This window comes from Ictalurus furcatus, chromosome 14 (assembly GCF_023375685.1).
Source record: "Ictalurus furcatus strain D&B chromosome 14, Billie_1.0, whole genome shotgun sequence".
Taxonomy (NCBI): domain Eukaryota; kingdom Metazoa; phylum Chordata; class Actinopteri; order Siluriformes; family Ictaluridae; genus Ictalurus; species Ictalurus furcatus.
In genome coordinates this window covers 4,464,068-4,488,685 of record NC_071268.1, presented here as the reverse complement: position 1 = coordinate 4,488,685, position 24,618 = coordinate 4,464,068, and the positions used below count along the sequence as shown (strand labels likewise).

The window sequence follows — 24,618 nt, the reverse complement described above, 5'->3', positions numbered from 1 at the left end:
TCAGGGGCGGGGCTTACTCAATTTCAGGAACAAAAACAGTGCCAGATAGCCTGCAGCTACAAAGATAGCGTTATCAGAAGCTTGGAGTTGGTGTTCCTTGGAGTTTTAAGAAAGATGGCGGAAAACAGAGAAAAGGCGACGGATCAAATGAAAATATGGAAAGAAAGTAGAAGATCTCAGGTTTGATTTTAAATCTAAAGCTAGCAAGAGCACTGTGTTAGCTGCGCAACGAATAATCTAGGCAAAGGTCACACAAGACAGGCTTAATGTCCCTTAAAATATTTATTCAGTCTAGTATCATGTGTTTGTTTACACAACAACTAAGGACTGAAATCACAATCAGTCACATATCGTGCACGTAGCCACTAGATCATGTGCATTAGATTAGCCAGAAGCTCGCGGTAGTTAGCCTTTGTGTGTTTAATAATATTAATAATAATAATAATAATAATAATACATGCTATGTTTGTTAATGTTCTGTGACTTTATTTGGAGAATCGCATAGATCACGTTTAAAAAAAGCGAGTTAGATTTCCGATCTGCGCACAAGTCTAAAGTCCTGCAAACTGTTTTCCTTTAGACTCGCCTCTTTAAATCCACTAACCAGATTGGTTGCCTTTATCAAACGGCCAGCCAATCAGAGAGCAGTTCACACGAGGTCACGTCTTTACATGTGTCGGTTTTTAACCTGGACGGTACATTGTGCTGTTTTGTAATCCAGGTCAAAGGCCTGTTGAGGAATCAAGTCCTTCAATTACAGCCTTTATTTGTTAATCATGTTGTTTAGAAGAACATGAAGCTTTTATCTGTCACATATACGTTACAGCACAGGGAAATTATTTTTCTTCAAATACTCCAGCTTGGTAGGAAATTGGGTTCAGAGCGCAGGGTCAGCCCTGATCCGGCGCCCCTGGAGCAGGGAGGGTTAGGGGCCGTGTTCAAAGCCGCAGCTTGGCGGTGCTGGGGCTTGAACCCCCGACCTTCTGATCAGTAACCCAGAGCCGTTAACAGTTGAACCACCATTGCGTGTTTGTGTGACTATGTTCCCTCAAAAGTTCACAATGTTACCAAAGTCTGGTTAATTAGGATCCACAGAAAAGGACAATTATTAATTAAAATCAAAACAAAGTGTTTTCCTCGTATTCATGAAGTAAACAAACCTCCAGACACATTTTTACATTTACAGCATTTAGCAGATGGACAAGTGCTTTATCGTCTCTATCAAAACCACAACATAGTTAAAAACCCTGCTAAACAATAGTTAGTACAAAGCTTTTTATTTTTATTTTTTTGTTCATTTGAAGACGGACAGTGACTTGGTCTTGATAAAGTCTCAGTGCATGTCTTCCTTGTATCTTGAGCGATGGTGGGTTGAGTTGAGCTTTGCTGAAAAACTTAATCTCATGCATAGATGCTAGCATATCTGTTCCCTTACATTTACCCTCACCTCACCTTTTGAATCCGTTCCTGTCTCAGCGAGCCGACGTGTTGACCACGGGAGCAGGGATCCCCATAGGCGATAAGCTGAATGTTCAGACGGCTGGACCCCAAGGGCCACTGCTGGTGCAGGATGTCGTGTTCACGGACGAGATGGCCCACTTCGACCGCGAGCGCATCCCCGAAAGGGTGGTGCATGCCAAAGGAGCAGGTCTGTGCTTACAAACACTGAGCTACTGAAAGAAAAGCCTCAAGGCTACACTAAAGCCCTTAAGAACTTGCTTAAGGATTGGATCCAATTTTCCTGCTTTGTGGAACTAAAAAGAGAGATTACAGTAAGCAGTGCCTGATCAAAGAAACATGGAACTTGATGAACGATGGTGACGGTTTGATACTCTCCTCTTCCCTCTCTGCAGGTGCATTTGGTTATTTTGAGGTGACTCATGACATCACGCACTACTGCAAGGCCAAGGTGTTTGAGCATGTGGGCAAGACAACTCCCATCGCTGTGAGATTCTCTACTGTGGGTGAGACACATTTCCTCTCCATATAACTCCCGTTCATATATAATATATAAATATAATATACAATATAATTAATAGACTACTAATAAAATGAGAAGGTATAATTACTGTTGAATATGTAGAGCTCAGTGTTTATCACGCACTTCAGGAGTTTGCATGGTGTACATATTGACTATTTTTGTGTTTAGGAAATTGTGCCAATCAGTGCTTGCATAACACACGCCACCTTTCACTTGTCCCTTTGAAATGAAGCAAGACAGAGCTTGCATGAGGCCTGTTTTTATACTTGGGGGTGTTTTTGATCTTGTGTAGTTGCAGTGGTAGAGGTCTCCCTTCATTCTGTTGTTCTGTTGTGTTACTTGAGGGTGTCCACTAATATATATATATATATATATATATATATATATATATATATATATATATATATATATATATATATATATATATATTTGAAATGTTTTATAAATGAATTCTTAATTTTTATGAAGGGTGCCAATAATTACGGCAGCACCAGTTATGTTACGCGTGAGCATGCATTTAATGGCCACTGTGACAAGAGAAGCTCTTTTCTTTCTCTCTTATCTCCCTGCAACATGCTCAAGTCAGTTTAACTGGACACGCCTCTCAGCCTGAACCTTTTAACCATGAACCCCTTCTTTGGGTCAAAACAAATGTGCTTCAACGTAGAACTAGCGCTCTTAGCATGCACCGTGGTCCAGGAGCTTGTTAAAGTGCAGGCAGTAGTGACAGGAGCAGAGATATTTCTCCCTCCACGCTATTTCTTCAAACAGCATCTGTGTTTCTAGCTGGTGAGTCCGGTTCAGCTGATACAGTCCGTGACCCTCGAGGATTTGCAGTGAAATTCTACACCGACGAGGGCAACTGGGACCTGACAGGCAATAACACACCCATCTTCTTCATCAGGGATGCATTTCTGGTGAGAAAGAGAGATCCTGATGTCTTGGTCTGGAATGTTTTCTGTATGTTTACTGAGTTTTTGTGTATTTCTGCATGCCTAGTTTCCATCCTTCATCCACTCTCAGAAGCGGAATCCTCAGACTCACCTGAAGGACCCTGACATGGTGTGGGACTTTTGGAGCCTGCGTCCAGAGTCTCTGCATCAGGTTTGTGAGATTTTCATTTTGATGCTCTTTACTTTTAAATGGTTAATTAAAAGTGTCTTGCACCGAGCCATGAGTTACACTCCAGCCTTAACACACCATGTCTTCATGGAGTTGGCTTTGTGCGCAGGGGCATTATGATGCTGGAACCGGTTTGGACCTGAGTCTACCCCAAAAAATAAAATGGACAGAACATGTTTAGACAGAATTTTGTCAATTTATTTACAAAGCATCCCCGCGGCAGGATGCTGCCACCACCATGCTTCACTCTAGAGATGGAATTGTCCAGGGGATGAGCACGGCCTGGGGTTTCTCCAGTAGCTTCAGCTGTCCATGTTTTATTTAGTTTTTTTCTCTCTCTTCATTTCTCTTTCTCTCTTCTTGCAGGTGTCGTTCCTCTTCAGCGATCGTGGATTGCCTGATGGATATCGCCATATGAATGGCTACGGTTCCCACACCTTCAAACTGATCAACTCTGCGGGCCACCCTGTCTACTGCAAGTTCCACTACAAGGTGTGTAGTTGTGTTTGCACTTGTATGTCTATGTCTTTGTGTGTGTGTGTGACGCCTTCTCTTCCTGTCAGACCGATCAGGGCATTAAGAATCTGACTGTGGAGGAGGCAGACCGTTTAGCCTCCACTGATCCTGACTACGCCATCCGTGACTTGTACAACGCCATTGCCGATGGCAACTTTCCCTCCTGGACCTTCTACATCCAGGTCATGACCTTTGAGCAGTCGGAGAAGTACCCATGGAACCCATTTGATCTGACCAAGGTGCCCTAACCTCCTCTCAGTAGCCATGTTATATATAGATATAGATATAGATAGATAGGGGTGTGCTGTCAAAGAACCTTTGAAGATGACGTATTTCTCACATCATAAGATTGCTCTTGTTAATAATAGTGTGTTCGTAAATACTGACCATTTGCAGGGCTTTTCTTTTACTCTTTATCTCTCAGGTTTGGTCCCATAAGGACTACCCCCTGGTTCCAGTTGGACGCTTTGTGTTGAATAAAAACCCTGTAAACTATTTCGCTGAAGTGGAGCAACTGGCGTTTGACCCCAGTAACATGCCACCAGGTATTGAGCCAAGTCCTGACAAGATGCTGCAGGTAAAGTATAACCTCACACACTCACGTTCTCTCTTAGCTGATGCTAAAAAAAATGTCACGTGCTACAGAGCATGTAAAAGCCGCAATGTTTTGTAGTTCTGTAAATTACGTTACCATTAAAAAGGTTTAAAATGATTTGCCAAGGGTTGGTTTGGTTAAGTCCTGCTTGTTGTTATGCTGTATATAGTAGCTGGAGTCACCTGAACAAGTGTGTTTGTTTATTGTGGCTGTTATTCGAGCCAAGGACAGCAATTTATTTGCCTAATTATTTTGGCCAATTTCAGTGTCGAATCTGTGTGTAAAACATCATCTTGTCGGATTTTGGGTGTCGGAGTCTCTCTCCATTCAAGTAGATAGAAGCCTGGTGTTTCATGAGTGGAAATAACTGCGTGTGAGTATTGCCAAAAGGGTTGCTGACTTTACACTGAGGACCATGAGGTGTAACGGAGATAGTATGGAATACCACACCTTCGTGTGTCTGGGTTGACGTTTCACATTGATTAAGGAGTCCTTCCCACTGTCACCACTTTATTAGGAACACCTGCTCGTGTCATGTGGCAGTAGCGCAGTACATAAACTCTTTCAGATGCACGTCAAGAGCTTCAGGCGTAGGACGTTCACATCAAACACCAGAATGAAGAAAGAAAAGCGATGTGATCTCCACGACTTTAACCGAGGCATGGTTGTTGGTGCCAGAGGGGCTGGTTTGAGTATTTCAGAAACTGCTGATCTAGATCTACACACAATGGTGCAAAAAACAAAGAACATTGAGTGAGCGACGGGTCTATATATATATATAAAAAATGTGTGAATGTGTGAAAATTGTTTGAAAAATAAATAAATACACGATTCTCACTCTGACAACCACACACACACAATCAATTCCTAATGTAATGTAATGTGAAGATGAAAGAGGTAATTATTAATAAAAAAAAAAGGGGGGGATATATTCAGAAGTCTGTATTTTTAATGTGTTTTAAAGACATCTTGCAAAAGGGGGGCCTCGGTCAAATGTTAATGCCATTTGGGGGGCCTTGCCCTGGAAAAGTTTGGGAACCCCTACACTAGAGTGCAGCAAATGAAAAACTAAATGAACGTTGCTCATTTTGCTGCAGAGTGAGGGCTGAAGCAGCAGATCATTGCTAAGTGAAAAAAGAAAATGTGTGGTCTAATTTGCTCTTGCTCATTTTTATGAAAGGTGCCAATAATTATTGCACTATAAAGTTATGTGTGAGCATGCATTTAATGCCCACTGTGACAAGAGAAGCTGCAGCTCGACTCTTCTCTTTCCCCCTTATGTCACTGCATATACTTGGTTCCAGTCAGATTAAAGAATTATATTGCCAGTATTAGTCAGTATGTAAACCTTTTCTGGTACACACCTCAACCTTTTACCCATGAACCCCTTCGTTGGGTCAAATAATTTTTTATATATATATATATATATATTACACACACACACACACACAGTATCTCACAAAAGTGTGTACACCCTCACATTTTTGTAAGTATTTGATTATATCTTTTCATGAGACAACACTGAAGAAATGACACTTTGCTACAATGTAAAGTAGTGAGTGTACAGCTTGTGTAACAGTGTAAATTTGCTGTCCCCTCAAAATAACTCAACACACAGCCATTAATGTCTAAACCGCTGGCAAAAGTGAGTACACCCCTAAGTGAAAATGTCCAAATTGGGCACAAAGTGTCAATATTTTGTGTGGCCACCATTATTTTCCAGCACTGCCTTAACCCTCTTGGGCATGGAGTTCACCAGAGCTTCACAGGTTGCCACTGGAGTCCTCTTCCACTCCTCCATGACGACATCACGGAGCTGGTGGATGTTAGAGACCTTGAGCTCCTCCACCTTCCGTTTGAGGATGCCCCACAGATGCTCAATAGGGTTTAGGTCTGGAGACATGCTTGGCCAGTCCATCACCTTCACCCTCAGCTTCTTTAGCAAGGCAGTGGTCGTCTTGGAGGTGCCTTTGGGGTCGTTATCATGCTGGAATACTGCCCTGCAGCCCAGTCTCCGAAGGGAGGGGATCATGCTCTGCTTCAGTATGTCACAGTACATGTTGGCATTCATGGTTCCCTCCAGCACTCATGCAGCTCCAGACCATGACGCTCTCACCACCATGCTTGACTGTAGGCAAGACACACTCGTCTGTGTACTCCTCACCTGGTTGCCGCCACACACGCTTGACACCATCTGAACCAAATAAGTTTATCTTGGTCTCATCAGACATCAGACCACAGGACATGGTTCCAGTAATCCATGTCCTTAGTCTGCTTGTCTTCAGCAAACTGTTTGCAGGATTTCTTGTGCATCATCTTTAGAAGAGGCTTCCTTCTGGGACGACAGCCATGCAGACCAGTTTGATGCAGTGTGCGGCGTATGGTCTGAGCACTGACAGGCTGACCCCCCACCCCTTCAACCTCTGCAGCAATGCTGGCAGCACTCATACGTCTATTTCCCAAAGACAACCTCCGGATATGACACTGAGCACGTGCACTAAACTTCTTTGGTCGACCATGGCGAGGCCTGTTCTAAGTGGAACCTGTCCTGTTAAACCGCTGTATGGTCTTGGCCACCGTGCTGCAGCTCAGTGTCAGGGTCTTGGCAATCTTCTTATAACCTAGGCCATCTTTATGTAGAGCAACAATTCTTTTTTTCAGATCCTCAGAGAGTTCTTTGCCATGAGGTGCCATGTTGAACTTCCAGTGACCAGTATGAGGGAGTGTGAGAGCAATGACACCAAATTTAACACACCTGCTCCCCATTCACACCTGAGACCTTGTAACACTAACAAGTCACATGACAACGGGGAGGGAAAATTACTAATTGGGCCCAATTTGGACATTTTCACTTAGGGGTGTACTCACTTTTGTTGGCAGCGGTTTAGACATTAATGGCTGTGTGAGTTATTTTGAGGGGACAGCAAATGTACACTGTTACACAAGTTGTACACTCACTACTTTACATTGTAGCAAAGTGTCATTTCTTCAGTGTTGTCACATGAAAAGATATAATCAAATATTTACAAAAATGTGAGGGGTGTACTCACTTTGGTGAGATACTGTGTGTGTGTGTGTGTGTGTGTGTGTGTGTGTGTGTGTGTGTGTGTGTATACATCCACCGCTGCTCTGTTCTCAATAGGTGGGAATAACAGCAGGCTGGTAACACACAACGTGCTAGCTTTGATGCAGCGTAACCGAGCTCGAAGCCGCAGCTGTGGTCATCTCTGTGGGCTGTGCAAAGAAAAGCGGCGTAGCTTCGACAGAAGAACACGCATGCGGTCATGTTAACCTGTGGTTGTGCACAAGTGCATAATAAACCAGCAGTTTCGTAGCAGGTGGAGGGTCGGGGAGGCATTTAGCCACCAAAGCATGTGAGCACCCCAGAGGGTGTGGAACTACACACGGTCAGGCATGGCAGCGTGTATTAGAGCTCTGTTCGAGGACAACATGAACTCTGTGACAAAGTCCGCAAACGTTGTCGGATTTCTGAGCTAAAAGAATCTAAAATCTGGAGAAAATCTGGTGGATGAGGCCAGATCTATCATGTTTCTAACACGTTTGTGTTGCTAAAACGTAATTGTACGCCAATTATCGTCGCGAACGAGGATGATAGTCATAATGCCCAATGTTGTTATTTATGTTATGTTACGAAATAAATAAAATCCATTCTAAACAGTCATCCTGTAATCGGGAAGCAGTAACGGTGTACATATGTCATGTATACATTTTCTGTGTATCTGGAAAATACAGACACTAAAACTGAAAGTGTCTCTGTGCTTATACCTTTTTAATACTGCATCGTCGGTCGGCGTGTTTTTGCCACGTTGATCGTCTAACACGTGACGCTCTGCGCAGGGTCGTCTCTTCTCTTATCCTGACACCCACCGCCATCGGCTTGGAGCCAACTACCTCCAGCTGCCTGTTAATTGCCCTTATCGTGCCCGCGTGGCCAACTATCAGAGAGATGGACCCATGTGTGTGACTGACAACCAGGGTGAGAAATTCTCACACACTGCTATCTTGCCTTTAGTTTTACACACTCGGAATCGAGATCACGTCTCGGCCGAACGTGAGGTGTCCAAACTCACAGCTCTGATAATGCGAGATTGATTGATTGATTGATTGATTGATTGATTGATTGATTTTTACAGGAGGAGTCCCAAACTACTACCCTAACAGCTTCAGTGCCCCAGATTGTCAGCCACGCTTCATGGAGTCCAAGTTTAGAGTCTCTCCTGACGTCGGACGCTACAACAGCTCGGACGATGATAACGTGACCCAGGTATGGACGGGTCACGTGGACAAGCGGCATTGTGGGGGACTGGTGGTGGAGGGGGGTCACGTCTCATTGCATCGTCTAACCCTCTCTGTAGGAGTGGGATTCGATGTGTAGCGCTTTCTAAGCTTCTTTGTGCTCATGTAGGTTCGCACTTTCTTCACCACCGTCCTGAACGAGGCTGAGCGCGAGCGTCTCTGCCAAAACATGGCAGGACATCTGAAAGGAGCTCAGCTCTTCATTCAGAAGCGCATGGTAACGTCTTTGCCGGTCTTTCGTTCCGACTCGTCTTTGATTTTCTGGACAGTTTTAGAACAGTTTTAGTCCGTCTGTCTTTACAGGTCCAGCATCTGATGGCGGTGCACCAGGATTACGGCTCTCGTGTTCAGGCGCTGCTTAACAAGTATAACGCAGAGGGCAAAAAGGTAAGGCTTCATACTGACCACAGACATCAACGACAAGTTACACTTGTGCTTACAGAAGAAAAACACCGCTGTTATCGTGCTTTTTTTTTCTCCACAGAACTCCCTGCACGTGTATAAGAAGGGAGGCTCATCTGCCGTGGCCGCTTCTTCCAAGATATGACGTGTGGAATTTCTGCAGCACACACACACACACACACACATGCCTGACAAGAGCATTTGTTCTTTCACATATCATTAAAAATATTAGCAGTGTAGCTGGATAACATTCTCCATAAGAAGATTGAAAAACAAAACAAAAAAAGCACTAATTCTGCATTAATCTTTTTGATAGTTTTGAGAAGTCGGATGTTGGGAAATGCTCGGGAGAAATGACTTGGAGACACGAGACAACTCGTAAACATGTCTTCAGTGTCCAGGACAGCTTTGTGTTCGTGATGATCAGTATTTTATTTAGGCTCAGTACGTATGACTCTAGTGTAAGTCGCGTTCCTCTCGATCCCTCCAAGTTGCTTTGGTTAAGTGATATTTCCTTAAAGACGATAAACAGTTCGGTCATTTTCCTCTCTTGCTCCTTTCTGCACGTCCTGGTTACAAGTTCAGTGAGGGGCGGGGGAGGGGGGAACTAAAAGCTAAATTTTACCTTAATTTATTTCCGTTATCGATGTTTCCAGTCAAAGTGGGTTTTTTTTTAAAAATTATTTTTATTCTGTTCTCTGTTCATCAAGGGTATGGAACGACACTTTTCCAATCTACCTGCATTCAATTATGTTCTATAAAATACATCAGCACTACCTGTGAGCTTGACTTGGCTAGATTATTATTGGCTCACATGTTAGTGTTTCTCAGAATTGCAGTGGTTGCACTGTGTTGTTTATCTGCTTGCCATAGCAGGACAGCCTAATAACCGTCCACTAATGATAGCGTGATATTTTCATCATCATATTGCCTAGATAATGTTAATCATTTACCACAATTTTTACCATCTAAGAAATGCTTCTTTTTTTCTTTCTTTTTTTTTTCTTTTTTAGCATTTTGATATGTGGATAAAGAATTAAACGATTTAGAGTTTAAAAATTAGATTTAAGATCAGAAAGATGCGCCTGTGCCTTACTGAAGTCCAACATTTCCTGAAATCTAACCTTTTAATTGGGTGTGTTTTTAAGGACTGTTGTCCCGCATTTCGTCCCTTTTTTGAACCCTGTGGAAGTTATGCTCTCTGTGTGTTCTCTAACTAATTCAATAAAATCATGATTTTGTTTTATTGAATCTTTTATTCATTATCATGGCTCATGCGTTAAGATCTTCTCTGGTCATAAAGTAGGGCATTAAATGAGAAATTAGGTCGTACAGGCTGAAAAATACCGGTGGCTTTTTTTTTTTTTAAACGTGATGCACTGTGGTTAGTGTATAAATGAGGACTTACCCTTTCACCTCCACCATAAAACGTTGAATCGGAAGCGTGAAGGCTCTGAAACAGCGCAGAGAGGCGTGATACTGAGCAACATGCAGAGCTCCATGGTTCCACTGAACGCTCCTCTGGGTGATGGCAGAGGAGCTGGGACAGTCGTGGTGAACATGCCGGAGCATCCACCCGATTACGTGGTGTGGTCCATTGCCAGCTTCATCTATGGAGTCCCGTGCTGCCTGGGCCTGATCGCCTTGATTTTCTCCATCAAGGTGAGTCACAAATAACGGGGAATTTAAAAGGTGAACGAAAAAAAAAATAAACGACTGATGTTCATATTGAAGATCCTCTCAACACATCTGGATTTCTGTGAAGCTGCTTTGTGACAATGTCCGTTGTTAAAATGATTAGATAAAAAAAAAGACATTAAAACAGAGTGTGGTGAAGATAAGAAACTTCATTCTTTTAAAACTTCCCCTTCGATTTTATTCCCAGCCGGCAGGACAAGCCTAGGAGTAACTACTGCTGGATCCATAAGTATTTGGACAGTGCTGCAATTTATTTCTGCAGTTGTGCCTCTGTACACCACCACAACAGCTATGAAGTTAAGCAATCATGTGATTGAAGTCTAGACTTTCAGCTTTAATTAAATGCGTTTAACAAAAAAAAAATATTGCATTGACTTCGAGTCTTTGTCGTGTTCTACTTCTTTTTCTTCTTCACACTGTAAAATTAATGTTTTTGCAAGTCAGAGACTTTCTGTTGGTTAAAGCTTAACGAATTGCACTTACAATTTCAATGTTTATCAAAGGCTTAGCCAATCGGTCTCTGTGTGCATTCGTTTGTATAATATGTCAATGTCTGAGCGCAGTAAAGAGCATCCAGATGTCACCTGACACTCTATATTTGAGCTTGTGAAATTATTTTTATTATTATGTGTTTGTGTTTGTGTGTTTCAGTCCAGAGACCGGAAGATGGTGGGAGACCTGAATGGAGCGAAGGCGTACGGCTCCAAGGCGTTTTATCTAAATGGCTTCACGCTTGCACTTACCATCATCATCAGCATAATCATAATAGTGGTGATAGTAGTGCAGAGTACTATGCCTGCTAGACCATACCGATATTATTAAATGTGATATTTATTGAAAGTTTGCATGGGGGAAAATCATTACACAAGCAGCATTATCTCCCAGATGAATGGTGTGCTGTTGAAGTCCAACAAAAGTGTTGTGAACAATATATTTGTAAAAATGAATAATAAAAGATTCTCACTGACCAAGGCACTGACTAAAGTTGTTAATTTAATGATTAGGGCCTGTTCGCATTCGGCATGCAACCCTTTGTTACTGAAGTACACTGCAGTATCTATGTGGATTCTTATATTCTCCAGATGCAGTTACAAGGGTGAAATTTTTCTAAATGAAATCCTATCTGTAATGTTAGCATTTACCATTTCTAGCATGTTTCCTGGTCTTGATGGATCCCTCTCAGAGACAGCAAACTGGGCACAAAGTACGAATACCCACCAGTGTGGTGTTGGCAAGTTAAATCCCCTCCATGTCACCTGATCTGAACATCCCTCCAGGTAAGAAGCGAACCTGCACCGTTTCTTGAATTCCTAGACTCATGAGGATGGACTGGAGAGTCTTGAGGATGAGAACTGAAAACAGTTTGGTTGATCTACATGAATGCTTGTCAATAACAGCCATAAGGGCAGTCTCTGTGGAGGGTGCCACTCTGAAGCCAGACTGGTTAAGATCGCGAAGGTTATTCTGAGGGAGAGAGAGAGAGAGGTGATTGTAGACAGGGCGTTTGAGAATTTTTTTGATAATTGTACATAAGTTTAACTGTGGTTTCATGTTATCCTGTCATATATGCCTCTTATAAATGTGTAAAGATACACTGCAAAGAAAAATAAAGCTTGGAATCATTGGTGCTGCTGGTGAATGTAAGTACTGTAGCTAGTAGCCTATAATTTGCTTGATTTGCTAACCTACTAATGAAGCTAGTATAAGAGCTAGCATGTAACATGTAAATCAAACAAATACGTGTACATTTACAGCATTTTTCAACCACGATGGTCACAGTGATGCTGTGATTGACAGGGGAGATAGAGACTGGCCATTTTTGCTCCCATGGCTCATCCACCATATTTTCCTTCTTTATATTTCTCACATTTCACGTGCCAGGAGGTGTGATCGTGTATCTGTATGTGGTAATACCATATGCACGCAAACTTTCCTTCACTCACTCTCTCTCTTTCACCCACAGACGCACTCATTTCCTTTGTAGTCTGTAGAAACAGGAGTTCTTAGTAGTGGATCGGTGTTTCTTCTATTCCCTTGTGTTTTAAATGTCATGTTACCGAACATTTTATTGCCTAGTCTTGGTAAAAAATCATTTTAAAAATTGTAAATACAGGCGGTGAAAGCAAACCTTGGTTACTTTTGTTAACAAACTAAGAATGCCCTTGGGATAGGATGACCATTTGATGAATTTAAAAATTACTCTGAGTTGGTCTTTCTCTAGGTTTTTTTTTTTTTTTTTTAATGATCTTCATAGCTTATTATTTCTCACTTCTGGTGTTTATAAAAAATAATAAGTCTACGGCTTGTTAAAATTCAAGGTCACTTTAATAAAAACACCTATTATATGTGGCATCGCACCATTCTGTGTAAACTCTACAGATTGTTGTGTGTGAAGATCCCAGGAGATCAGCAGTGTCTGTCTGGCACCAACATCCCTGCCACGGCTAAAGTCACACAGAGATCACACTTTTTCTTCATTCTGATGTTAGATGTGAACATTAACTGACGCTCTTGACCTGTATCCGCATGTTATTGTAGATCTCCCCCCACCCCCAATTGTGCTGCTGCCACATGATTGGCAGATTAAATAACTGCATGAATGTGCACGTGTACATAATAAAGTGGATGGTGAGTGTATTTTCTGAGTATTTTTGATAGCGTGGAGATGCAGTGTGAGCGGTTGCACAGGGGTCTCCCTTCATACTGGCATATTACTTAAGGGTGTCCACTAGAGCAGTGGTTTTCAAAGTGGGGGCCGCCCGGGGGGCCTCAACAATTTGGTGTGAAAAATAAATAAATACACGATTCTCACTCTCAGACAACCACACACACACAATCAATTCCTAAAGTAATGTAATGTGAAGATGAAAGAGGTAATTATTAATAAAAAAAAAAAAGGGGGGGGATATATTCAGAAGTCTATGTATATGTGGTCTAATTTGCTCTGGCTCATTTTTATGAAAGGTGCCAATAATTATTGCACTATAAAGTTATGTGTGAGCATGCATTTAATGCCCACTATGACAAGAAAAGCTGCAGCTCGACTCTTCTCTTTCCCCCTCATGTCACTGCATATATTTGTTTCCAGTCAGATTAAAGAATTATATTGCCAGTATTAGTCAGTATGTAAACCTTCTCTGGTACACACCTCAACCTTTTACCCATGAACCCCTTCGTTGGGTCAAATAATTATATATATATATATATATATATATATATATATATATATATATATATATATATATATATATATATATATACACACACACACACAGTATCTCATAAAAGTGTGTACACCCTCACATTTTTGTAAATATTTGATTATATCTTTTCATGTGACAACACTGAAGAAATGACACTTTGCTACAATGTAAAGTAGTGAGTGTACAGCTTGTGTAACAGTGTAAATTTGCTGTCCCCTCAAAATAACTCAACACACAGCCATTAATGTCTAAACCGCTGGCAAAAGTGAGTACACCCCTAAGTGAAAATGTCCAAATTGGGCACAAAGTGTCAATATTTTGTGTGGCCACCATTATTTTCCAGCACTGCCTTAACCCTCTTGGGCATGGAGTTCACCAGAGCTTCACAGGTTGCCACTGGAGTCCTCTTCCACTCCTCCATGATGACATCACGGAGCTGGTGGATGTTAGAGACCTTGAGCTCCTCCACCTTCCGTCTGAGGATGCCCCACAGATGCTCAATAGGGTTTAGGTCTGGAGACATGCTTGGCCAGTCCATCACCTTCACCCTCAGTTTCTTTAGCGAGGCAGTGGTCATCTTGGAGGTGTGTTTGGGGTCATTATCATGCTGGAATACTGCCCTGCAGCCCAGTCTCCGAAGGGAGGGGATAATGCTCTGCTTCAGTATGTCACAGTACATGTTGGCATTCATGGTTCCCTCCCCAGTGCCGGCAGCACTCATGCAGCCCCAGACCATGACACTCCCACCACCATGCTTAACTGTAGGCAAGACACACTTGTCTTTGTACTCCTCACCTGGTTGCCGTCACACACGCTTGACACCATCTGAACCAAATAAATTTATCTTGGTCTCATAAGACCACAGGACATGGTTCCAGTAATCCATGCCCTTAGTCTGCTTGTCTTCAGCAAACTGTTTGCGGGATTTCTTGTGCATCATCTTTAGAAGAGGCTTCCTTCTGGGACGACAGCCATGCAGACCAATCTGATGCACTGTGCGTCGTATGGTCTGAGCACTGACAGGCTGACCCCCCACCCCTTCAACCTCTGCAGCAATGCTGGCAGCACTCATACGTCTATTTCCCAAAGACAACCTCCGGATATGACGCTGAGCACGTGCACTAAACTTCTTTGGTCGACCATGGCGAGGCCTGTTCTGAGTGGAACCTGTCCTGTTAAACCGCTGTATGGTCTTGGCCACCATGCTGCAGCTCAGTGTCAGGGTCTTGGCAATCTTCTTATAGCCTAGGCCATCTTTATGTAGAGCAACAATTCTTTTTTTCAGATCCTCAGAGAGTTCTTTGCCATGAGGTGCCATGTTGAACTTCCAGTGACCAGTATGAGGGAGTGTGAGAGCAATGACACCAAATTTAACATACCTGCTCCCCATTCACACCTGAAACCTTGTAACACTTTCAAGTCACATGACACCAGGGAGGGAAAATTACTAATTGGGCCCAATTTGGACATTTTCACTTAGGGGTGTACTCACTTTTGTTGCCAGCGGTTTAGACATTAATGGCTGTGTGTTGAGTTATTTTGAGGGGACAGCAAATGTACACTGTTACACAAGCTGTACACTCACTACTTTACATTGTAGCAAAGTGTCATTTCTTCAGTGTTGTCACATGAAAAGATATAATCAAATATTTACAAAAATGTGAGGGGTGTACTCACTTTGGTGAGATACTGTGTGTGTGTGTCTGTGTGTGTGTGTGTGTGTGTATACATCCACCGCTGCTCTGTTCTCAATAGGTGGGAATAACAGCAGGCTGGTAACACACAACGTGCTAGCTTTGATGCAGCGTAACCGAGCTCGAAGTCGCAGCTGTGGTCGTCTCTGTGGGCTGTGCAAAGAAAAGCAGCGTAGCTTCGACAGAAGAACACGCATGCGGTCATGTTAACCTGTGGTTGTGCACAAGTGCATGATAAACCAGCAGTTTCGTAGCAGGTGGAGGGTCGGGGAGGCATTTAGCCACCAAAGCATGTGAGCACCCCAGAGGGTGTGGAACTACACACGGTCAGGCATGGCAGCGTGTATTAGAGCTCTGTTCGAGGACAACATGAACTCTGTGACAAAGTCCGCAAACGTTGTCGGATTTCTGAGCTAAAAGAATCTAAAATCTGGAGAAAATCTGGTGGATGAGGCCAGATCTATCATGTTTCTAACACGTTTGTGTTGCTAAAACGTAATTGTACGCCAATTAACGTCGCGAACGAGGATGATAGTCATAATGCCCAATGTTGTTATTTATGTTATGTTACGAAATAAATAAAATCCATTCTAAACAGTCATCCTGTAATCGGGAAGCAGTAACGGTGTACATATGTCATGTATACATTTTCTGTGTATCTGGAAAATACAGACACTAAAACTGAAAGTGTCTCTGTGCTTATACCTTTTTAATACTGCATCGTCGGTCGGCGTGTTTTTGCCACGTTGATCGTCTAACACGTGACGCTCTGCGCAGGGTCGTCTCTTCTCTTATCCTGACACCCACCGCCATCGGCTTGGAGCCAACTACCTCCAGCTGCCTGTTAATTGCCCTTATCGTGCCCGTGTGGCCAACTATCAGAGAGATGGACCCATGTGTGTGACTGACAACCAGGGTGAGAAATTCTCACACACTGCTATCTTGCCTTTAGTTTTACACACTCGGAATCGAGATCACGTCTCGGCCGAACGTGAGGTGTCCAAACTCACAGCTCTGATAATGCGAGATTGATTGATTGATTGATTGATTGATTGATTTTTACAGGAGGAGTCCCAAACTACTACCCTAACAGCTTCAGTGCCCCAGATTGTCAGCCACGCTTCATGGAGTCCAAGTTTAGGGTCTCTCCTGACGTCGGACGCTACAACAGCTCGGACGATGATAACGTGACCCAGGTATGGACGGGTCACGTGGACAAGCGGCATTGTGGGGGACTGGTGGTGGAGGGGGGTCACGTCTCATTGCATCGTCTAACCCTCTCTGTAGGAGTGGGATTCGATGTGTAGCGCTTTCTAAGCTTCTTTGTGCTCATGTAGGTTCGCACTTTCTTCACCACCGTCCTGAACGAGGCTGAGCGCGAGCGTCTCTGCCAAAACATGGCAGGACATCTGAAAGGAGCTCAGCTCTTCATTCAGAAGCGCATGGTAACGTCTTCGCCGGTCTTTCGTTCCGACTCGTCTTTGATTTTCTGGACAGTTTTAGAACAGTTTTAGTCCGTCTGTCTTTACAGGTCCAGCATCTGATGGCGGTGCACCAGGATTACGGCTCTCGTGTTCAGGCGCTGCTTAACAAGTATAACGCAGAGGGCAAAAAGGTAAGGCTTCATACTGACCACAGACATCAACGACAAGTTACACTTGTGCTTACAGAAGAAAAACACCGCTGTTATCGTGCTTTTTTTTCTCCACAGAACTCCCTGCACGTGTATAAGAAGGGAGGCTCATCTGCCGTGGCCGCTTCTTCCAAGATATGACGTGTGGAATTTCTGTAGCACGCACACACACACACACACACACACACACACACACACACACACACACACACACACACACACACACACACACACATACATACATACATGCCTGACAAGAGCATTTGTTCTTTCACATATCGTTAAAAATATTAGCAGTGTAGCTGGATAACATTCTCCATAAGAAGATTGAAAAAACAAAACAAAAAAAGCACTAATTCTGCATTAATCTTTTTGATAGTTTTGAGAAGTCGGATGTTGGGAAATGCTCGGGAGAAATGACTTGGAGACACGAGACAACTCGTAAACATGTCTTCAGTGTCCAGGACAGCTTTGTGTTCGTGATGATCAGTATTTTATTTAGGCTCAGTACGCATGACTCTAGTGTAAGTCACGTTCCTCTCGATCCCTCCAAGTCGCTTTGGTTAAGTGATATTTCCTTAAAGACGATAAACAGTTCGGTCATTTTCCTCTCTTGCTCCTTTCTGCACGTCCTGGTTACAAGTTCAGTGAGGGGCGGGGGAGGGGGGAACTAAAAGCTAAATTTTACCTCAATTTATTTCCGTTATCGATGTTTCCAGTCAAAGTGTTTTTTTGTTTTGTTTTTTTGTTTTGTTTTTTTAAATTATTTTTATTCTGTTCTCTGTTCATCAAGGGTATGGAACGACACTTTTCCAATCTACCTGCATTCATTTATGTTCTATAAAATACATCAGCACTACCTGTGAGCTTGACTTGGCTAGATTATTATTGGCTCACATGTTAAAATGTTTCTCAGAATTGCAGTGGTTGCACTGTGTTGTTTATCTGCTTGCCATAGCAGCACAGCCTAATAACCGTCCACTAATGATAGCATGATATTTTCATCATCATATTGCCTAGATAATGTTAATCATTTACCACAATTTTTACCATCTAAGAAATGCTTCTTTTTTTCTTTCTTTTTTTTTTCTTTTTTAGCATTTTGATATGTGGATAAAGAATTAAACGATTTAGAGTTTAAAAATTAGATTTAAGATCAGAAAGATGCGCCTGTGCCTTACTGAAGTCCAACATTTCCTGAAATCTAACCTTTTAATTGGGTGTGTTTTTAAGGACTGTTGTCCCGCATTTCGTCCCTTTTTTGAACCCTGTGGAAGTTATGCTCTCTGTGTGTTCTCTAACTAATTCAATAAAATCATGATTTTGTTTTATTGAATCTTTTATTCATTATCATGGCTCATGCGTTAAGATCTTCTCTGGTCATAAAGTAGGGCATTAAATGAGAAATTAGGTCGTACAGGCTGAAAAATACCGGTGGCTTTTTTTTTTTTTAAACGTGATGCACTGTGGTTAGTGTATAAATGAGGACTTACCCTTTCACCTCCACCATAAAACGTTGAATCGGAAGCGTGAAGGCTCTGAAACAGCGCAGAGAGGCATGATACTGAGCAACATGCAGAGCTCCATGGTTCCACTGAACGCTCCTCTGGGTGATGGCAGAGGAGCTGGGACAGTCGTGGTGAACATGCCGGAGCATCCACCCGATTACGTGGTGTGGTCCATTGCCAGCTTCATCTATGGAGTCCCGTGCTGCCTGGGCCTGATCGCCTTGATTTTCTCCATCAAGGTGAGTCACAAATAACGGGGAATTTAAAAGGTGAACGAAAAAAAAAATAAACGACTGATGTTCATATTGAAGATCCTCTCAACACATCTGGATTTCTGTGAAGCTGCTTTGTGACAATGTCCGTTGTTAAAATGATTAGATAAAAAAAAGACATTAAAACAGAGTGTGGTGAAGATAAGAAACTTCATTCTTTTAAAACTTCCCCTTCGATTTTATTCCCAGCCGGCAGGACAAGCCTAGGAGTAACTACTGCTGGATCCATAAGTATTTGGACAGTGCTGCAATTTATTTCTGCAGTTGTGCCTCTGTACACCACCACAACAGCTATGAAGTTAAGCAATCATGTGATTGAAGTCTAGACTTTCAGCTTTAATTAAATGCGTTTAACAAAAAAAAAATATTGCATTGACTTCGAGTCTTTGTCGTGTTCTACTTCTTTTTCTTCTTCACACTGTAAAATTAATGTTTTTGCAAGTCAGAGACTTTCTGTTGGTTAAAGCTTAACGAATTGCACTTACAATTTCAATGTTTATCAAAGGCTTAGCCAATCGGTCTCTGTGTGCATTCGTTTGTATAATATGTCAATGTCTGAGCGCAGTAAAGAGCATCCAGATGTCACCTGACACTCTATATTTGAGCTTGTGAAATTATTTTTATTATTATGTGTTTGTGTTTGTGTGTTTCAGTCCAGAGACCGGAAGATGGTGGGAGACCTGAATGGAGCGAAGGCGTACGGCTCCAAGGCGTGTTATCTCAATGGCGTCACGCTTGCACTTACCATCATCAGCATAATCATAATAGTGGTGATAGTAGTGCAGAGTACTATGCCTGCTAGACCATACCGATATTATTAAATGTGATATTTATTGAAAGTTTGCATGGGGGAAAATCATTACACAAGCAGCATTATCTCCCAGATGAATGGTGTGCTGTTGAAGTCCAACAAAAGTGTTGTGAACAATATATTTGTAAAAATGAATAATAAAAGATTCTCACTGACCAAGGCACTGACTAAAGTTGTTAATTTAATGATTAGGGCCTGTTCGCATTCGGCATGCAACCCTTTGTTACTGAAGTACACTGCAGTATCTATGTGGATTCTTATATTCTCCAGATGCAGTTACAAGGGTGAAATTTTTCTAAATGAAATCCTATCTGTAATGTTAGCATTTACCATTTCTAGCATGTTTCCTGGTCTTGATGGATCCCTCTCAGAGACAGCAAACTGGGCACAAAGTACGAATACCCACCAGTGTGGTGTTGGCAAGTTAAATCCCCTCCATGTCACCTGATCTGAACATCCCTCCAGGTAAGAAGCGAACCTGCGCCGTTTCTTGAATTCCTAGACTCATGAGGATGGACTGGAGAGTCTTGAGGATGAGAACTGAAAACAGTTTGGCTGATCTACATGAATGCTTGTCAATAACAGCCATAAGGGCAGTCTCTGTGGAAGGTGCCACTCTGAAGCCAGACTGGTTAAGATCGCGAAGGTTATTCTGATAGAGAGAGAGAGAGAGGTGATTGTAGACAGGGCGTTTGAGAATTTTTTTGATAATTGTACATAAGTTTAACTGTGGTTTCATGTTATCCTGTCATATATGCCTCTTATAAATGTGTAAAGATACACTGCAAAGAAAAATAAAGCTTGGAATCATTGGTGCTGCTGGTGAATGTAAGTACTGTAGCTAGTAGCCTATAATTTGCTTGATTTGCTAACCTACTAATGAAGCTAGTATAAGAGCTAGCATGTAACATGTAAATCAAACAAATACGTGTACATTTACAGCATTTTTCAACCACGATGGTCACAGTGATGCTGTGATTGACAGGGGAGATAGAGACTGGCCATTTTTGCTCCCATGGCTCATCCACCATATTTTCCTTCTTTATATTTCTCACATTTCATGTGCCAGGAGGTGTGATCGTGTATCTGTATGTGGTAATACCATATGCACGCAAACTTTCCTTCACTCACTCTCTCTCTTTCACCCACAGACGCACTCATTTCCTTTGTAGTCTGTAGAAACAGGAGTTCTTAGTAGTGGATCGGTGTTTCTTCTATTCCCTTGTGTTTTAAATGTCATGTTACCGAACATTTTATTGCCTAGTCTTGGTAAAAAATCATTTTAAAAATTGTAAATACAGGCGGTGAAAGCAAACCTTGGTTATTTTTGTTAACAAACTAAGAATGCCCTTGGGGTAGGATGACCATTTGATGAATTTAAAAATTACTCTGAGTTGGTCTTTTTCTAGGTTTTTTTTTTTTTTTTTAATGATCTTCATAGCTTATTATTTCTCACTTCTGGTGTTTATAAAAAATAATAAGTCTACGGCTTGTTAAAATTCAAGGTCACTTTAATAAAAACACCTATTATATGTGGCATCGCACCATTCTGTGTAAACTCTACAGATTGTTGTGTGTGAAGATCCCAGGAGATCAGCAGTGTCTGTCTGGCACCAACATCCCTGCCACGGCTAAAGTCACACAGAGATCACACTTTTTCTTCATTCTGATGTTAGATGTGAACATTAACTGACGCTCTTGACCTGTATCCGCATGTTATTGTAGATCTCCCCCCACCCCCAATTGTGCTGCTGCCACATGATTGGCAGATTAGATAACTGCATGAATGTGCAGGTGTACATAATAAAGTGGACGGTGAGTGTATTTTCTGAGTATTTTTGATAGCGTGGAGATGCAGTGTGTGAGCGGTTACACAGGGGTCTCCCTTCATACTGGCGTTACTTGAGGTTGTCCACTAGAGGGCAGCAAATGAAAAACAATGAACGTCGTTCATTTTTTTTACTGCAGAGTGAGGGCTGAAGCAGCAGATTATTGCTAAGTGAAAAAATAAAATATGTGGTCTAATTTGTACTTTAAAAAAAATTTATTTGCTCTTGCTCATTTTTACGAAGGGTGCCAATAATAATGGTAGCACTATAAAGTTATGTGTGAGCATGCATTTAATGCCCACTAGACTAGAGAAGCTGCAGCTCGACTCTTCTCTTTCCCCCTCATGTCACTGCATATATTTGGCTCCAGTCAGATTAAAGAATCATATTGCCAGTATTAGTCAGTATGTAAACCTTTTCTGGTACACACCTCAACCTTTTACCCATGAACCCCTTCGTTGGGTCAAATTATATATATATATTTATATATATATATATATATATATATATATATATATATATATATATATATATATATATATATATATTCAACATGTAACATGTAAACTATTTCACCGAGGTGAAGCAAATGGCAATTGACCCCACTAACATGCCAACAGGTACTGAGCCAAACCCTGAGGAAATGCTGCGAGTATAGCCTCACGCACTCACAGGCTCTGCTGTATTATTTAGCTGATGCTTGGTGAGGTAGTGCCTTTTCTTAATCTACAGGCATGACTTCCTCCCATTCAATGATTAGTGCATGGGTTTCTTTTTGTGATGTTTCTTCCTAAGATCAAAAGAGGGCGCTACAATGTCAGCAGCCAAACTTCATAACAAATCCTGATATGACAAAGGCACTTCAGAGGAGATATGTTTTGTTATGGGTTAGTGGCGTGAATGTATTTGTGAAACAGAGCAGCTACAAATTAGCTTCTGTTTCCTTAGCTTGTAGTCTGTATAAAGGCAGCAGTCCAGGCTGAAACCAGACCTAAACCCGAAACCGGAAATGTAGTCGTAACCACGTTAGTAGGCCGCTCTGTGTTACGAGACGTGGAAAGCAACACCGTTTCCAATGTCACAGCACACAGACGTACAGTACAAACTCACTGCCACACAACTAACACAAAGCGGTACTGAACACTGAGGAAACGTTGATGAGTTGTCGCATGTCTCCAAGTCACTTTCCCTAGTGTTTCCTAGGCATGAATAATGCCTCATATCCACAGTTCATTTAAGGTTCTTGCATTCCTGGTTTTGTTGTTTTGCTTGTACTTCATATAATGAATTATCTGCTCTGCATCCGCTTCCTCTACCAATTCCTGACAAGAACATGGCTTTAAAAAGTATCATCATTGATTATGATTTTACCAGCTAAGCACTGTCATTCTTTTTAGCATTTTCATATATGGATAAAGAAATTAGTTAGAGTTTTAGAATTTAAAATCAGAATTCAGATCAGCCACAAAATCAGCCTGTGCCTTAGTGAAGTCAAATCTTTAATGACTTTAACATAACGTTAAACATGGTATGTTTGAACTTTTATTGAATCTCTTATTCATTATTATATATATATATATATATATATATATATATATATATATTTATATATATATATATATATATATATATATATATATATATATATATATATATATATATTCATTAAGATCGTCTCTGATTGAATGAAATAGATTGTTTTAGGTTTTCACTTCATTCTATATTATTTGTGGAAATACACCTGGTACATTTTATAAAGTAGAATATTCTTTAAAAAAAAAATAAAAAAATTTTAAGTAGGTCATACAGGCTGAAAAATACCGGTGGCTGTTTAGACACTGTGGTTAGAGAATTTAAATGAAGACTTGCCCCCTAACCTCAAACAGAAACAATCTAGAGCCTGAAGGTTCTCAAACAGCGCAGAGAGGCTTGATACTGAGCGAGATGCAGAGCTCCATGGTTCCACTGAACGCTCCTCTGGATGCTGGCAGAGGAGCAGGGACAGTCGTGGTGGTAATGCCGGACCATCCACCCGATTATATAGTGTGGTCCATGGCCAGCATCGTCTACGGAAACCCGTGCTGTCTGGGCCTGATCGCCTTTTATTACTCCATCAAGGTGAGTTGCAAATGACCGGCAAATCTAGAGGGTGATCAGAGTGAACACTACTAATGAGAAATAAAATAAAATCTTTCCTTAAACTTGTTTAATGGGTCGTCAAGTCTTCAGTTTTACTGACACCTGGAAGAACAAGCATAGGAGTAACTATCTTGTTTGTTCATCTATTCGAGAAATATTCCTTAAACGCTTTTGTGGATTATTATGTTGTTTGTTGTTGCTATTTGAATATTTTAATCTTAAATATTACCTCTAAAAATAAAGATTCTACAAGTCAGAGGCCACTTTATAATTGATTATCAATTGACCTCGATGAGCATAGATTGTATATTATACAGTGTATATACAGTCTGAGTACAGTACAGAGCATCGAGATCTTAACTGGTATGCCATTTTATTTGATTTATTTGTTTTACATTAGATTTGATTAAATATAATGCTGTCATTGTACACGTACAATACCAATGGAATACAGTTTGTGATTGTGAAATGGAACTGATTTTCAATGTCCTCCTTGTGTGTGTTTCAGTCCAGAAACCGGAAGATGGTGGGGGACATGACTGGGGCAATGTTTTACGCTTCCAAGGCGCAATCCTTCAATCGCTGGGCGTTGACATTTATCATTATCCCTATCATACTCCTCATAGTGTTGATGGTGGTGGTGAATGCCCAACTGTTGAGTTCCAGAAGATACTATAGCTAAAAGTTTTAATTTCACTGCAAGTTATATACTGTATATAACCGTGCATGTGACAAATAAAAATCTTGAATCTTGAAAACTCTCTCTCAAGTGATAAAAAAAAAACATAGAAAGCAACATTATCTCTTAGAAAAATTATTTGTTGTTGAAGTCCATCTGAGGAACACAAAATACTTTGTGAATCATGTATTTGTGAAATGAGTAATAAAATATTCTCAT

General features: G+C 41.5%; 4 protein-coding genes across 5 annotated transcripts; all 4 read left to right on the top strand.

Annotated features, from left to right (window-relative positions):
- The first annotated feature begins 1 nt into the window (after position 1).
- cat (catalase) lies at positions 2-18,492 on the top strand. Of its 2 annotated transcripts, XM_053641323.1 has the most exons (14): positions 2-180; positions 1,477-1,648; positions 1,854-1,964; positions 2,768-2,898; positions 2,981-3,085; positions 3,470-3,595; positions 3,667-3,858; positions 4,044-4,196; positions 8,073-8,211; positions 8,369-8,499; positions 8,641-8,748; positions 8,835-8,918; positions 13,037-13,045; positions 17,240-18,492. In XM_053641323.1, exons 1-14 carry the CDS (start codon positions 115-117, stop codon positions 17,300-17,302), a joined length of 1,590 nt encoding a protein of 529 aa, XP_053497298.1. In that variant the 5' UTR covers positions 2-114; the 3' UTR covers positions 17,303-18,492. The 2 variants fall into 2 exon arrangements, with proteins under 2 accessions (XP_053497298.1, XP_053497297.1); XM_053641322.1 differs by lacking the exons at positions 13,037-13,045; positions 17,240-18,492 and adding an exon at positions 9,016-10,179 and having other exon boundaries at positions 4-180.
- On the top strand, positions 10,176-11,603 carry LOC128617996 (interferon-induced transmembrane protein 3-like). Its single transcript, XM_053641325.1, has 2 exons — positions 10,176-10,595; positions 11,283-11,603. Exons 1-2 carry the CDS (start codon positions 10,422-10,424, stop codon positions 11,451-11,453), a joined length of 345 nt encoding a protein of 114 aa, XP_053497300.1. The 5' UTR covers positions 10,176-10,421; the 3' UTR covers positions 11,454-11,603.
- A 148-nt stretch (positions 18,493-18,640) lies between the features above and the next one.
- Positions 18,641-19,912, top strand: LOC128617995 (interferon-induced transmembrane protein 3-like). Its single transcript, XM_053641324.1, has 2 exons — positions 18,641-18,908; positions 19,595-19,912. The coding sequence occupies exons 1-2, from the start codon at positions 18,720-18,722 to the stop codon at positions 19,760-19,762; spliced, it is 357 nt and encodes a 118-aa protein (XP_053497299.1). The 5' UTR covers positions 18,641-18,719; the 3' UTR covers positions 19,763-19,912.
- A 3,597-nt stretch (positions 19,913-23,509) lies between these two features.
- LOC128618661 (interferon-induced transmembrane protein 3-like) lies at positions 23,510-24,618 on the top strand. Its single transcript, XM_053642391.1, has 2 exons — positions 23,510-23,699; positions 24,229-24,618. The coding sequence occupies exons 1-2, from the start codon at positions 23,526-23,528 to the stop codon at positions 24,400-24,402; spliced, it is 348 nt and encodes a 115-aa protein (XP_053498366.1). The 5' UTR covers positions 23,510-23,525; the 3' UTR covers positions 24,403-24,618.